This window comes from Atta cephalotes (assembly GCF_000143395.1).
Source record: "Atta cephalotes unplaced genomic scaffold scaffold00019, whole genome shotgun sequence".
NCBI classification, from domain to species: domain Eukaryota; kingdom Metazoa; phylum Arthropoda; class Insecta; order Hymenoptera; family Formicidae; genus Atta; species Atta cephalotes.
The window spans coordinates 2,264,888-2,282,217 of record NW_012130083.1 but is presented as its reverse complement, the minus strand read 5'-3'; the positions used below and the strand labels follow the sequence as shown (position 1 = coordinate 2,282,217).

At 30.9% G+C, this 17,330-nt stretch overlaps 1 protein-coding gene across 1 annotated transcript in view; it reads left to right on the top strand.

The window, feature by feature from the left end:
* Nucleotides 1-15,190, top strand: part of LOC105619022 (serine/threonine-protein kinase tricorner) — a 59,246-nt gene extending 44,056 nt beyond the window's left edge. The window contains exons 2-10 of the mRNA XM_012200550.1: nt 8,510-8,586; nt 11,922-12,155; nt 12,745-12,952; nt 13,042-13,159; nt 13,563-13,702; nt 13,793-13,993; nt 14,313-14,465; nt 14,554-14,712; nt 15,075-15,190. Coding sequence (XP_012055940.1) covers nt 8,510-8,586; nt 11,922-12,155; nt 12,745-12,952; nt 13,042-13,159; nt 13,563-13,702; nt 13,793-13,993; nt 14,313-14,465; nt 14,554-14,712; nt 15,075-15,190 — 1,406 coding nt within the window. The remainder of the gene's footprint in view (nt 1-8,509; nt 8,587-11,921; nt 12,156-12,744; nt 12,953-13,041; nt 13,160-13,562; nt 13,703-13,792; nt 13,994-14,312; nt 14,466-14,553; nt 14,713-15,074) is intronic.
* Nucleotides 15,191-17,330: the final 2,140 nt, after the last annotated feature.

Genomic DNA, 17,330 nt, shown 5'->3' with positions numbered 1-17,330 from the left:
GTAGTGTATATATATATATATATATATATATATATATAAAACCTAAAATTTATAAATTGGAAAAAAATATATATATTTATTCTTCATGAAGTATCATGAAGTTTTTTAATGCTGATTATTATTGATTACCAAATTTCTTTTTATTAATATTTATAAAAAGAAATTAACTATTTTATATTTTATATTTTTTAAATGTGAGAAGTGTTGTATCATCTAAAATTAAATTGGAAAAATATATGTTTATTTTTCATGCGGTATCATCAGTTTTTGAACACTGATCATTATTGATTATCAAAAATTCTTCCTATTAATATTTAATTTCTTCCTATTAATATTTATGAAACTCTCATTTCAATTTTAATTTCAAAAAATGCTACTGAAAATAGGCGAGAAACAAATGAAGAATCCGATCTCGACGGTCTCCTCGCGCACTCGTCGATTCGTCCAACCCGACAAAAAGTGCAGTGACCGTTATTTACGGTTATCTTCGCTCCGAGCAAGTAGGTTGGTCGTGCACATAAAGCGTGCACGCGATATGCCGCACGCGCTTCGCAAAAGACGAGAGGGATCGGCCCGTCGACTTTTTGCGCCGTGAAATCGATTTTCCGTATTCCTCCATGGAAGAGAGCCGTGTGAAATCATGACGCGTGAGAATCGTCACGCAACGAGTTGCCAATCTGAAGCGAAATGTAGGTCGCTTGATTATCTTAAGCAAATTCGGCACGATTATTTGACTATGAAATGAAAATGAATAGACGTGACTACATTGCTACACGAACATGAAATAATTAAAATTGCAGAAAAAAATGTATTCTACAATAAGATATGTAGATATGTAGATTTTACGTTTTACGATGCTTTTATCTTTACATCAGTGAAGAAGTTCAAAGAAAAATTAGCTATTTTAAGTTGTTGAAAACGGTTCTTTTATTTGACAGACTACATGTGCTGGATGAATATTATCAATATAAGATGCGGATTATTGAAAATTTCTCTGTACTACATTTTTTTGCTGATGATGACTCAAATACGAAACTGAAATGTATGTTTTTTGTGAAATATTTTAGTGCGACTTAAGATACATATCGTTAATCAAATCATTTATTTTGTAATTATTTTTTATACGCATGGACTTCTGCTGACTCCCGTTGCCCCATTGTTTGCTTTTTGTTGTTAATCGAGAGTTCGTTATTATTGTTTGGTTTAGATAACTTATGTATATATTTTTTATGTTTTTTCTTAAACCCGAATTGTTATATTGATATATTGTATAAAAGGAAATGACATGAACTGTTTGTTAAATAATGTAGATAGAAGTGGGAGTTTTTTTTCTTAACTTGAAGACTTAAATTTCCATATTTTTTTAAATAGAAACATTTTACGTATTTCTGACTACAGGCGTTTATTAAATTTTATTTTATGGTCTTCTTATGTAGATGATAGACTGTGACGTAAGTTTCGCCGTACGACGCAATCATCTGCGACGAATCCTCATCGCGACTTCCTGACGACGTCGTTCTCTGTATACTTGTGCAATAGGCAAACTAGATCTAATGGCTTCCAGGGGCGGTTCAGCATTGTAATCCGTAATGTAATCAGCGAATGGCGTTATAACGGATTGTTGCGTGTGAAACGAATTGGCAAATATCGTGTGGGAGTCGAATTTTGGATCGAAAATCGCGAGACGGAAATGGAGAAATTTCAACGGTATGTTGTTTCGTAGCATCAAGTTGCTACGCGGATCTGAAGAATTGTGTAAATTGGAAAAATTGGAATCACTGGGAAATATCAATCGGAAAAAGAAAACAGAATGGAAATCATTTTATCGTTGCGAAATTAAATTGTACAAAATTTCACACAAGTTGTCGTCACAACGTAATTTGGAAATGAATTATTTTGAAATAATGCGAGCTATCGTGCATAGAAACTAAGAATGTATTATATCCGTATTTTTTAATGAAGAAATTACAGATTTTTTATTTTGCATTTGAAAGTAATACAAAAAGTTTGACGATTTAGAACCTGGATTAAGAATTATTTTAATAAGAAGTGGACATATTTTAAAAAAATAATAATAATAAATGTTTACTTAATATTGTTCAAAGAAATATGTACTAAGATTTAGTAATTTTTTTCTGTACAGTCATTTTTTGCAAAAACTACATCTCTGATATATCTTTAAAGAAAAAAAAACTGCTTACCGTCGATGGATTTCTTTGGACAGTTAATCGCATTGAGGCCAATGTCGCAGGAACGATTGTTTACATAAATCCGAGAAAGAGAAATCGAGTTATACACACTCAATACATACAAAATGTCTCGCGCCCGCACAAATATCGACATTATTTAATAAGCGTCAAGGCTGAATGCCGATCGCGGCGTAAGTGCGCGACATTGCAGACGCTCCAGTATAGAACGCCACTGTCTCTATGATTCACTCACGTTTCGCTGTTGTTTAACGATTCGCTTTATAGTTTCCCTGCGTTCCACTTGGAGCACACACAATTCTTTCTCTCGTACGCGACCCGACACTTTTCTTAGGGTTATTGTTATGTGACATTTCGATAATAAAGCATTACTATCTTGTGTGTCTTACCAAAAATTCAGATTCCGCATTACATTTATAATTATTTTAAAGAATCTTTTTAATTATTCGGCTCTTATTTTTGACAAAAATCTAAAAGAAGTACTTTTAACGTTTAACTTAAATTATGTTCGTTTTTTATTTATTTGCATTTGAGGGATTAAGTTAAGCAAATCATTTAATTTTTAAATAAATTAAATAATTTTTTAAATCATTTCTTATTATATCTTTGATAAGAAAAATTAAGAAAATTATAGAATTTATTGAGTTAAAGGTAGCACGTTTTTTAATTGTGGTTTTAAACATTTCGCCATTTGAGTCAATTTATGTCAAATCAGAAATGAAGCATAATTTATACGATAAATTCGCAAAACATATATGTCTTTCAAAATCATGATTTAATAATTTTCCTCTTTGCTGTTAAATCGTTTTCATACGTCATATGATATTTAATTTCCAATAATCCGTTGACATTTCTAAAATTCCCCAAGGATGGATAACTTCATAGTGATGTAATCGAACGATCGTGGTGGATCGCTCGATCGTGATTAATTCTTGATATACGACGTATGAGCACGATGTATGCATGATACACGTGTGCTCCAGGAAAACGCGTCACTGAGTTTGTTTATATGTTCTACAACTCATGTTACTCGTAACGCAGCAGTTAATAGACATTCATCCTGTCGCTTAACGCGAATTACACCCACGTGCGACAGACGCAAAGAGTTTTCCCAGAATATGTACTAGTTACATATGGATACCGTTGACCCTTTCAAAAAAGTTTTTACTTAGAAATCATGATGACAGAAATGAAAGCTGAAAATGTTATGATATTATCAATTCAACTAATTGCGCATAGAAAGAACAGTTTTGCTGAAAAAAATTTAGGTCTGAAAATAATTTTGTTGGATCATCAAAATAATAATGTAAGATGCTCAAATCAATTGCCAGAATTCAAAACTTTGCAGCATTGCCCATCATGCTTCTTACACTGAAAAAATGTTCTGATTAAATCAACAAAAGAGCCCAATAAAAATGGTATTTTAATGAAAATTGAACAGAATTTTTATTATTCAAATTATATAAGATGCTCAATCTAATTGTTAGAATGTCAAAACTTTTTATACCTATTGTTCATCATGCTTGGAAAAAGAAAAAAAAACTGAAAAAATGTCTAATTAAACTAACAAAAAAGCTCAATAAAAATTACATTTTAGTGATAACCAGGAATTTTGTTTATCTTTAAAACGCAATACTTGTTGAACTCTTTAGTTGATTTAATCGTACATTAATGTACACACACAATTATTTATTTGCTAATCTAACAAAATTATTTTCTGTTTCAAAATTATTAGATCTGTATCTATCTAAATTATTAGATATTTCATTTTTTTTGTATGTCTTTTCATTTCATTGTCGTTTTAATTACACTGATCATATGAATGTTCTCGATAATAATGAAAGTAATGAACCACGATTTATGTCAATAAATTGAAGACAGGATTTATGAATTAAAAAAATCAAAATTATTAAATTTGATTGTTTTTTTGTTTCTATCGACGCAATTATTTTCCAATGTTTATACATATATATTATATATAATATTAATGTAAGACCACAGAAAATAATAAGGATAATGTTATTTTAAAAAAATAAATATTTTTAAAGCATAAATGAATTAAGTAGGTTCAGTACGGGTCGATACCTTTTCTAGATCAATTTTTCATATGAATAGACTCATACTTTCGCACTTCCCGATACATCAACGTATCTGTCCGGAACCAGAACAATCAATATCACTTTGTGACTTGAAGGTAGAAGGACGTATGTCATATGTCCATTTACACGACATTAGTCAGTCTTTCTGTGGGCCTCAGGGAAACATTTTATTTGACGTACATGTCATATTCATGTCCAAAAGTCTTTTCTGAAAAGGGAATGACACTAGTCATTTCTGTTACATTTTACGTAAAAGCCAAAAATGAAATCAAAATGATATTAACCGAGTAAGCAAATAAGTTTATGCTTTTAGTTGAATATGTTGTGTCCCAAGTCCATTAGCAACGTATCACGCAACGATGATTAATACAATGTCCGAGATAATTAACGTTCAGTGCAGTTACGATAGCGCGTGATATTCCTGACAGGCACGTCTAATCAACGTTCATAAAATAAACCGCAAGGGGAAACCCTTGTATATAGGTCCACCGTATTGCAGTTCGGGCCATCGAACCTTTCTCCGCTGCATTGCAGGCAAATTCGTGTATTGATACGAGAAAGAAATTGTATTAATTTCTATTAATTTTCCCATGCACGTACATATGTATCACTTTAATGCTTTAACGATCTTCTCTATAAATTTCAAAATACTCTACACAGGAAAACCGCAATAAATAATTACGGAAAAGTTTTCTTTTACTACAATAATATATTTACGTACTTTAAATGAGTGTAAAACGTACATGAATTATTAATGATTGATTTTACCGTATTTTAATTGCTTTCGTGTACTAACCATATAATTAAGGTTTTACACGTGGATCTAATGTTCACATTAATTGTTTCATAACGTTGCAGTGTTGCAAGGATCAATAGCTGCTTGCGTTATCGCTGATCCTATTAAATTGAGTATCGAAACAAATAGATGCGCTACAGATTAACGCGATTTAGCACTTTGCTATTATACATAGCTTGTATATCATGAAATCCTTAAAATAATGAAGTTTACGCGCGATTATGTCTTTCATTAAAGTAAATAATATAAAATAATAATATCAAGAAACAGGATTTTTTATGAATAAATCAACTAAATATGAGAAGCACCTATTACGGTTAAAGTTAAAGATTGGAATAGTAACATTTATATAAATATTTTAAATAAATTTTATCTCAGAAATATGACTGGGTGCCGATTACTTTTCGACTTGCAACACAAATTGAAATAATAAAAATACTCAAATAGTATTTCTGAGATAAAATTTATTCAAAATACATATATAGATGTATTATTCCAACTTCTAACTTTGATCATAATAGGGACATTTCATATTTAGTTAATATAAAATAATATAAAATTGTTTTTATTATATATCTTTTTTTATTATAATACAGATAGAAAGATTTGTCAACTAAGACAAAGTACTTCTAATCGTGATTTTTCTTATGGCATTGTGAATATTTATATCAGTAAAATTTCTGTGAGTCATGTTATGCTGTCATTGCGGAAACGTAATGTTGAAATGTTTACATACAACTTTTATAAAAGGAAACATGCCAGTATAAAACGGATCTTCTTGCGGCTCATTGTAATTCTGGTACTTATAACGCATGATTGCGTAATAATGATTCATTCGATGACATTACGCGATGTTCTCGTAATAAGCCTCCTTCATGAAGAACCACCATTTATGTTATAGTAAACACACTTGTTGTATGATTGCGAAATATGCCGTTCTTTTAAAAACCGGACGAGAAATTTGTCGCTCCATCAGTCAAACTGATGACGCTTCCGTTGCTTTAAATGTATTCAATCAAGACCTGCTTTGTCTTGAAAGATTTCGTTTTGTAAGCATTCTTTAAAATAAATATTTAGACTAAGAAACTTTAATGTCAAATTTGTAACACAGATTTTTTTTTCTATGAGAAGTATGACATTTAAGTAGTGACGAAATGAATATTTCGAGCAATTCAAAAAATTATCTATTTTGTATTGTGAATAATTATCACATTATTTAGATACGTTTTGTTTATATGTACAATTTTGTTTCAGATAAAAAACATAATTAATATAATGTACATAATAAGATATAATTAATCGCGTTAAAAGATTATCGATATATGAAGTATCATGCACATAATGTAATATGATAATTATCGTATCTTTGTTACTCATTCACTCTAAACAATTGCTTTAGACTAATTATAAATTTTAATTATTTTAGCCGCAATATATAGCGAATTAGGATAATAATATTACAACCCAATTATAAATTAACATCTATCGTAAAACTCTTCGCGGTTAGTGTCATTATTTCAAATATTTAACATGCGGTTGTAAATCTATCTGCACATTATGCGTTGCTGTAAAACGTACAATTAACAAAGGACCTTTCATTCCCTTTGTGTCACACGAGGGATTTTGCTCTGGAACAGTAAGTTATAATTGGGTCACCCTGAGCACCTGTCATCAACCACTTAATCCTGAATTCCAAAGGAAAACGGGTTAGTAGAAAGTTCCAAAGGAAAATGAGATAGTATAGAAACAATGTATCGCGACGTATTAAATGGAACCACAATGAAAATCGATTCTCCGTTCTTGCGTTTGGAAAAGCAATATACAATATTCATTTGAAATGCTCGATAGTAAGTTTTCTCTAATGAAAATGAAATGGAAAATGTAAGAATATCTTGTTTTCTTTAAATTATAATTACAATTAATAGTTAATTAATAAGACAACATACAATATTTATTTGTAACACTGGATAATAGATTTCTCTAATGAAAAAAAGAATAAAAAATAAAATAAAGAATATTCTGTTTTCGTCAAATTACAATTACATTTAATAATTAATTAATATTAAGTTATAATTGATTATATGATTATTCTATTAATACTTCGCAATGTAATGTTATAATAATCATTGTTGTAATATAATGTTGTAATATAATATTTATAATATTTTTATGAGATAAATAAGATCTATGTGAATACAGTATGCTTTTATAAAATTAGCTTTTTTTAAATGTTTAAGAATAATCAGAATATGATTCTAAATTAATTTTAATTTAATTTATCCTAGATTCGTGTTAAATTCTTTGCACAGTTATGTTTAGATTCTTTAAATTTCAAATTAACATATTTATAAAATAATTATTTGGAATAGATAATTTATCAAATTGTTTGAAATATTCATTTTGCTACACTATGTTGACATTATAAGTGTACTCTTCATAGAAAAAAAATCTGTATTACAAAAGAGTGTGATTCATTAAAATCATTCAAATAATTTTATATGACGAACGTTTTCACATATTTTCCACATATCCAGCCTTCGAATGGAAATACATGGTACAATGGAAATCCAACCTTACAACTGCCTCGGGATAATTTACTCATAATGCGCATTTATAATGCTCCGTCATCTTTTGTAAGTGTGTAACTTTGATTTTTTCTTGTCTCTGAAAAGATAGTGACGTTCACAGGCAGTGTAATATTATTGTGTACCAAGTGTGACAACAGGAAATTCTTTATACAAAATTCTTTTCTTTAAGTCGCTCGAAAATGAAGTATCTTAGATGTGTTCGTTATCCAGCGTCGTTGTTCCAATAATAGCGATAATCAAGCTCTGTATTTCCTATTTCTTATTTTTTTTAGTTATTTATGTATAATTTATTTATTTCAAAAAATATCAATAAAACTACATATTTCGTAAAATATAAAATCAAATCGACCAATAAATGTCTTAAAATTCTCTATAATAATTCACTTCTATTAAAATATAAAATATATTTATAGGAGGATATATTGGAATATATGAAATAAAAATTTGAAAATACCCTAATGGCAAGAATTTTTCTGAAGCATATAAGACATTTAATATATTTATATATTATTAAAGATACAAAAAATTTAAACATAAATCATAAATTTTTAATTAAAAATGCAATTAATATCCCTATATTTTTACTTCTTTAAAAATATATAGAACACTCTGGATACATTAATTTTTTGAAAATGTTATGTTACAATTAACACAGAAATAGTTAATATCTTTCTCGATTTCATCTAACGAATTGTCATTGACACGTAAGAGTGTCGTTTGGCTTTTAATTCAAGCGATATTTTCATTTAGTTGTATTAAGAGACATTAACTCTGGAGATTGATGATACCGAATGACCTCTTTTCTTGTACTCGTTGCAGGGGTGCTGGAGATGGCGGCCACCGAGAGCACGATCCGATTTAGTGGCCACACGTTGGACAAGGCGACCAAGGCCAAGGTGAATTCGAATTTAGTTTCAACTTGATTATTCCATTAAGATAGCAGCCATTCTATTCTCTATACTGCATTTATCAATTCATTCGAGATAGATGATTCAATATATAGAACATCATAGAATATTAATATGATTAAATAGTTTTTTAAAATTAATTTTAGAGATATTTTTTCGCAATATGATCATTTTTACACCCATAAAATATTAAATATTTAAAAGTTTAATAATTTGAAGCTTGTGTTATTATTTTTATTTAAAATTAAATGAAGATAATGATTTTTTTATCTCATTGAATTAATAAATTTTTTATTGTCAAGATTCTTTTATTTAAATATTAATTACACTGTAAGCATGTATCCGAATATCTTGAATTTTTGATGAGGAATGGCACGTAAATCAATATTAAACTTTCTTATCAACTTTCTCAGTTTGACACGAGGAAACTTATATAACAAACATGTTACATAAGTGATCAATATAGTGATCAAACTGTATAATAACACTGTATAATAACACAGTTCTTATGTTATAATAAATTTGATCTGATGAACTTATCATATGGTCAATCGATTAAATGGTAGGAGAGGTTGGTAAAAGAAATTATTACACTATAACTGATAATTTATAATATTCAATAATATTAATATTTATTTAATATAAATAATGTTAATATTTTGTATTCCCAATCATCATTCTTGGCGAGAAACCTTATACATGAGTAAGAAATATAGATCAACACCAAAATAATTTCAGTCGACATGTGAGAGGCAATGTCGACTGTGTTGCTAATTAATCATCGTTTTAACGAGATGAGCATTGCGATATTCTATATATTCCCGCGTGGTTGAATTTAATACATCGACACTATTCAGGATTACGGTTAATAATGTAATAAATTTGCAATTCCATCTGTTTATTATATTATTACGAATAAAATTATGAATAACGATATGTACGGTAATTTCTATTTACGATGCTATTTCTGTAAATCTCATAAATTGAGACTTTAAGAGAAATGTATAATTTATTGATGTCCCACAAGAGACATGGTGTAACGCAGTGATCATTTTAGTTTTGTTTAACGTTGACAAATAACAAGGATGGAATGATTCACTATATCATCTGTGTCTCTTGCTAGAAGCATTCTTTATCTTACTAAAGACCTCTCGGTTAGTATAAATTTACATATTTAAATATATATTCTTAGAAAAAATATATTTATAATTAGAAAATGTTTCCTTAATTTAATTAACACTGAAAGTATTAAGGCTAAATAAAATTTGGCTGGGAATTAATACTTGTAATTAAAATCATATTGTATCACTCGAATTGCAAAAATCATCACTTAATTTGAAAGGCTTCTTGCTTAATAATTATGTATACTTTCCTGAGAAAAAAATTACCAAAAGTTAACCAATTCTTTCTTACTACTAATTACAGTGTATGTTAATTATTATGCGATTACTCAACGTTTATCGGTATTGACGTTTATCAGTCGATAACAATGCTTGATAATTTCGTAATTATTGACCGTTGCAAAAAAGTTGCCCATGTCAGCGTGTCTGCGCAAGTTTTTAAAATGAGGGTACTATAAGTTTCGAGAACTGAAAACCTGAAAAAGTTAGGAGAATTAGAAACGGAGAAAATTGCAAAAAATTTTTGGAATTTGGTGCTTCTCTAGATGAAAATAAAAAGATCACGAATTACATAATTAACATTACTTATAAATGTTCGTGTTTATATAATTATAGAAGATTATTAAATATTGTCTAAAAAAGTAATACATTAAAAATTATAAAAGAGCTGAGAGAGTCAGCGCGGTACGTAATATTTATGTTCAATAAAATATACATATTTGACATTACAGTACTTAACAAAACATTCATACATTTTGACTCGACTTTGAGTCAATTCATTTTCAACGAAAATATAGGCTGAGTCATAAATTTTTGTGGGCGTTGAATAAAAAGGAAGGAGAAATGTTCCTATGAACATTAAATAATAAATGCTTCCTTATGAAAATAATAATGGACACAAAGATTTGAAAAGATAAATATAATAACTATATTATGGTACGTCGTACTTATGCCTGTGAGAAATAATGAAGGACATTTTGAGCATCTTTTAAATATAATCTAATCAAAAAACTTACTTAAAAGTTTTGACTTTAAATAAAGTCATTGTTTTTATATTATATTACTGTATTTGTGTCCATTATTTCGAAAATATAATGAAATGTGACCTAATACATATAGGATTATTTATTCTTCCTACGCTACCAAAAAAACTGAAATGGAGTTTTTGACATTTTTAGATTTTCAAAATTAAAAGTTGTATTGTTCCATTGTAGGAAACCGGAATAAGGAAACCAGAGATAAAGACCATATATAGACATTATTTCTAAATACCGAGATTCAAAAGTAAAAAAGTTGTGGTATACAATTATTTATGACAGTAAAGAAAAAGAAAAAGTAACTCACCCAATCATCCCAGGAGCGTGAAACATAATTAAATCAAAAAATTTTTAGATAAAAAAGAAGAAATGAATAACAAAATTTGAATATTCGCTGTTAATTACAATATCAATTCCATCTAAGTTGAACAAAAGTCAAAGTTAAAATAAGTGAAAAAAGAATAATTCAAAAAAAAGATCTAAATAAATAAGTAGACAACACAAATAAATAAGTAAATATACAAGAGATGATAAAAATCAAATAAATATAAACGTGTTCCCAGCGATTGATGTTTATAAATTGAGATTATATATTTTTTTTTCCTTTCTTATCAGCCCTTTCACAATTTTAAATATATTATTTTTTAAAAATTCTATTTATGTTTGCTTGAAAAGAATAATAGAAAATGTTTAGTTTTTCCTTCATTTTTCACGTTGTTTTTATTTCGTTTTACTTCACATCCATTTTTCTTGAAACATAAATTTTAATTTGCATCATAATCTCAAATATTTACGCTAACGGAAAGTGGAAATGTAATTAAAATAGTACTTCCATGTTCCATCTACAGTTGTAATTTCAATTTAGAACGGTAACAGTTTATTCCGGAAAATACAAGAATTTCTTTCTATCTCCGTCTTCACGGTTGCTCCAGCGAAAAGTAATGCTGGCTTCGAAACGTTTCGCAATGTGAACCTGATCTTGGTAAGCACAATAATCGCACTAGCCGTGGTAACCGCGCGCGACCAGCGGAAGTGGTTTTGTCGTGCGCAAGATAAAGTGTTATCGATCGCATTACGAGCTCTCGAGCGACGACATTGCAGGAAGAGGAGGATCATACAAGCTTGGTATGATGATAATCAGAGCATCGCGTTTTGCCTTTTGCAGGTAACGCTGGAGAACTACTACAGCAATCTGATAGCACAGCACATCGAGCGGAAGCAGAGGCTGGCGAAGCTCGAGGAGTCCCTCAAGGATGAGGGCCTCTCGGAACAGCAGAAGCAGGAGAAGAGGCAACAGCATGCTCAGAAGGAGACCGAATTCCTCCGGCTGAAGCGGTCCAGGCTTGGCGTCGAGGATTTCGAACCTCTCAAGGTCATCGGCAGGGGAGCATTTGGCGAGGTATTATACATTGATAACAGATGTATAATAGCAAACTAGTTAGGACAGTTACAATGGTCTAATTGTACTAGGTTAGCTGTGATTAGCTTGATATGAGATATGAGATTGAATTTTAATAGATAAATTTATATTTGTAAAAAAGAAGTATTGAAAAAAGTAATAGATATCACTAAACATCCTCATTTTGTCAGAAATATAGATTTTAAATGATATCTTCTAAATTAAACTTTCTATTTGTTTAAATGACATCTTAAATGATATATTCATCGAATATTTGTTATGTGTAAATTATTCATTTTACGCAGCGATTTTTAACATAAAGACAGAGATTGACTTCTGTTCATGTAATTATAATAATTACGATAATAATGGAATACGCGAGACTCTCTCAGGCGATAGTTGTTCAGGAGAGAGCGAAATTTTCTCATTATTTTTCAGAAAAAATAGCGTTTCGCCTCGCTTCGCGGAGTGAATGGCAATCCCTTTCGTAAAATTCAAAATTAGATGAAAAAAATGTTTTTAATTCGTTCGAAAATCTGCCGGTTTTTATTCAAAACGTACTGTTTTGTAAAACAAAAAAAATGTACAGGTAAGACTCGTACAGAAGAAGGATACTGGACATGTATATGCGATGAAGATCCTTCGGAAGGCAGACATGCTCGAGAAGGAGCAAGTTGCGCACGTCAGAGCGGAGAGGGACGTCCTCGTGGAAGCAGACCATCAGTGGGTCGTGAAGATGTACTACAGTTTCCAAGATCCTATAAATCTTTATCTAATAATGGAGTTTCTTCCTGGTGGTAAGTCTTTTTATCGATCTTTGTGACAAGCTGAAAACGGAAGTGCTATTTCTGGGCATCGTGAATAATTCAAGCGAGATGAATTACAGGTGACATGATGACGTTGCTCATGAAGAAGGACACGCTTTCCGAGGAGTGCACACAATTTTATATTTCCGAAACGGCGTTAGCGATCGACTCCATACACAAATTAGGTTTTATTCATAGGTACGTTCATCTCGTTAAAATTCTTAGAAATAGGAAAGGAATAGAAATAATTAAATATAAATAGATTAAATATAATGAAATTTATTTACATTATAAGTCATTGATTTTAATCTTTTCTAAAAATAAAATATTTTAAGTATATATGTAAATGTCTGTTTTGTGATATATATGTTTTAATGCAATTCTTGTCCATCTAATAATCAAAAGTTTCAAATTTTTTAATTATTATGAAATTATATGAAATTTCATTTCATCTATATTTAAATACATAGTTTTTATATATGTATACAATAAACACATACATAGTTTTTATTGTATATACGTTATATAATAATGTATATACAATAATAAATATGTATATACAATAAACAATTACTTATATTAATTTTATTTTATTTTCCAGAGACATCAAACCAGACAACCTGTTGCTGGATGCACGGGGCCACATAAAACTTTCTGATTTTGGACTGTGTACGGGTTTGAAGAAATCACATAGAACTGATTTTTACCGAGACTTGAGTCAAGCGAAACCTTCCGATTTCAGTAAGTAACGACGTTTTTCGCGTGTGTCAAAGAGAAATATTTACATAATGTCGATTTATAATTTAATTGTCTCGTCTGTGTTTCACGCAGTGACATCATGCGGGAGTGGAAGCGGTGGCGCGATGGATAGCAAAAGGAGAGCTGAGAGCTGGAAAAGAAACAGGAGAGCGCTGGCTTACAGCACGGTAGGCACTCCAGACTATATCGCGCCGGAAGTATTTCTGCAAACAGGTTATGGACCGGCTTGCGACTGTTGGTCCCTGGGAGTTATTATGTACGAGATGCTTATAGGTATGATGTGTTGCGTATTTTTCTTTTTACAAAATTCATTTGTAATTAATAAATTATTTCAAAAACAATCTACACAATTGTTAATTTATTTATATTAATAAATTTATTATTCTATAAAAATACACACTTTTTTTATTATATTATATATTACAAATATAAAATATATTGTGTTACAAACATATTAATATGTTATAACGTTATATTATTATGTTATAACGATGACATTGATTGCAAGATAATTATTAAGGATGAACATATCATAGAATAAAAGTTTTAAAAATTAATCTTGTTAAAGTTAACAATAACATAACTATTTTAGGATATCCACCATTCTGCAGTGAAAATCCACAGGAGACGTATAGAAAAGTAATGAACTGGCGAGAAACGTTAGTATTTCCACCGGAAGTTCCCATTAGTGAAGAAGCTAAAGATACCATTATCAGATTTTGCTGCGAAGCCGATAGAAGATTAGGTGAATTTCTGTATCTTTATTTGGAATTATTAAAATAAAAAAAATCTTTCACATTATGATTAATCTTTATCATGATTATTCTTCATAGGAGCTCAAAGAGGCATCGAGGAGCTCAAATTAGCGCCTTTCTTCCGCGGTGTCGATTGGGAGCACATCAGGGAAAGACCAGCTGCTATACCGGTCGAAGTGCGATCCATCGACGACACGTCGAACTTCGACGAGTTTCCAGACGTGAAATTAGAGATACGTACGTATATATTTTTTCTTTAATCTATAAATGCTCGTATGGTCAAACTGACCTGACGCATAAACATAAACGAATGAAAATATTTTACTAAAGAAATATTTTTTAAATATAATATGTACTTCCTTTAATTACTAATGTTTAAAAATTATTATTTTATTTTATGTTTAAAACACGTCTCAATTTATAATTATTTATAAATAAAAATAAAAAATTTTATTTACGCATGAAGTATAGATAAATTAAAGCGAGTCAAATTAATTCTCGTGCGAGCACTTACGGATTAATTTATTTTTTCCTTATTATTATCCAATTGCTATAATAATTTCTAACACACTTCATCCTTTCGTTTTGCCTCATTATAGCGTCCGCGCCAATGCCACAGGATGGCGAGGTAATATACAAGGACTGGGTATTCATTAATTACACCTTCAAGCGCTTCGAGGGTCTGACACAACGGGGCACACCGACCAAGAAATAGCAACCCCTCACTTCCTGCTCGATCAACAACGCCGTCGCCAATCAGCAGCCAGCTGACGTGATCGAAATTCCGGCCTTGGTACATCATCCTCATCCGCCATCGTCGATGACAATGGTGTCGCGTACGGTGGATGGTTGACCTGTCTCGCTCTTGGGCGCGGTTTAAGTATCGAATCATTCTTATTTGTATATACGTGATGAGCACGGATTATCGTGAATACATGCAGCGTCATTCACGGATATCGAGAGTCGCGAGCAGTGACAAGTTCGGTCAACCAAGCAGATAGGCAGATATAGAAGAGTATAGCGATAAAAGTGCACAATACACGAATACTGCACGTCTCGACGCATGCATCGATAATACGCGTTAAGGCGATGCGAGCGAAGTCTTTCGTTATGTGACTCACGGTGATTCTCATAAGTTTCTCCGTCGAGAAACATTACTCTTTACTCTTGTCATGCCGCGGAGGAGGCGTTTTGTGCGAAGCGTAGCATAATAAGCTCTCTGTGGTAATGGTATTAAACGGAAATGATCGAAGAGAGCCTCGGTTCCATGATCCTCATGTACTTCTTATTTATCTATCGCGCGTGTCAATGAAATTTTATCATGCGAAATACATTTGTAGAAAACCCGGCTAAGCTCTCGAATCAAGCTCTCTTTTTTTCTCTGTTCAAACGTTGTATTTATAATTAACTCTCTGTGATATATATGAAGTTGTTGAAAATATCTGCTATCTTCGGACTTTTTGTCTGTTAGCGGATGTTATGCTTTTATTGATGTTGTATATATGTGATTAATCGTATTTCAATATGTCTTGAAAATTTAAAAATTGTTGTGATGAAATTTTATAATATTATGTATTTTTGCGCTACTTTTGAGAGCTTAGATCCGTTCACGAAACTAGGAGAATTACTAATAGAATTGACGATATGCGCATGAAGCTTTTTATATATGTATAAAAAATCCTGATATATTTTACACGGTTTATCATTACATGATTTCATAGCATTATGTAATGATAAATTTTCGGTACCGGGTCTCTCTCTTTCTCTATCTCTCTTTCTCTTGTAAGGCAATAATAAACATTTAGCCGTGTCTGAATATACGATAAAGGATGCTAAACTTCAAAAAATACCGTAAAAAAGCGTAAGAAGGGAGAAAGAAAGATTACACTTGTAAGATTCAGGGCTCCTTCGTTGCCTTATTAAGGTTCCTAACAGACAGCCCAACAAATCCGTACGTTTAAACGAAAGAGATGAGCCACTTCTTCGATGGAAAATGGCAATGTTTTGCGATAGTGTATAGAAAATCGTACACACGCATATGTATTTTACACTCGATGGAACCGAATACCTTTTCTTTCGATCGCACTGTAAACAATTTTACGATTTACGATTTCGTAGTTTTGCTGACAGCCAGGGCACCTTGGTAATAAAATAGTAATAACGATAAAGACTAGGTAACATTTAAGATAACAAACATACATACATAAACACAAAAGTACCTATACGTTAAATAAAAGATTGCACGCGTACGCGTTCAAAACGTAATTGCGTTTGGATAATATAGTACATGTATAAAAAGAAAATTCTCAACGCTCCTTCCACGTAACGTTCCGGCGTGTCTCCACTTAATAATCACGCAATCACGCTATACTGTACATTCGACGAAGAGATTAGTTTCGTACGACTCCGCCTGCGTATGTATCTTAATGCCGTTTATTGAATGAAGTCTTCAGGTAGTTTAAATAAAGCAGAGAGCGCCTAGATTACGATGTACTACCAATTAAGCAAGTAATTTAAACAAAGAGAAAAAAAAGAAGAAAATCACCCGCGAGTAAAGTTAGTAGAAAAAAAGAAAAATGAAAACTATTTTCTGCACTATGCTAGGAGTTAAATCGACGAGTGTAACGTAAGCGGGAAAGTTAGGGAGCTATGGAATACTTTTAATCTCTCCTCTTGTCGCCATTGAGTACAGATGCTCTGACGTCCATGCTATTAAGCAAAGAAAAGAAAAAAAAACGAAAAAGTGATCGCAATTTATTTATTTAAAGAGAAAGTCTAAATAAATGATACAACAATAGCCACGAGATGCCTTCGACGCAGCAAATTTCGGTGCCCTGGAACACACAGTGCATATA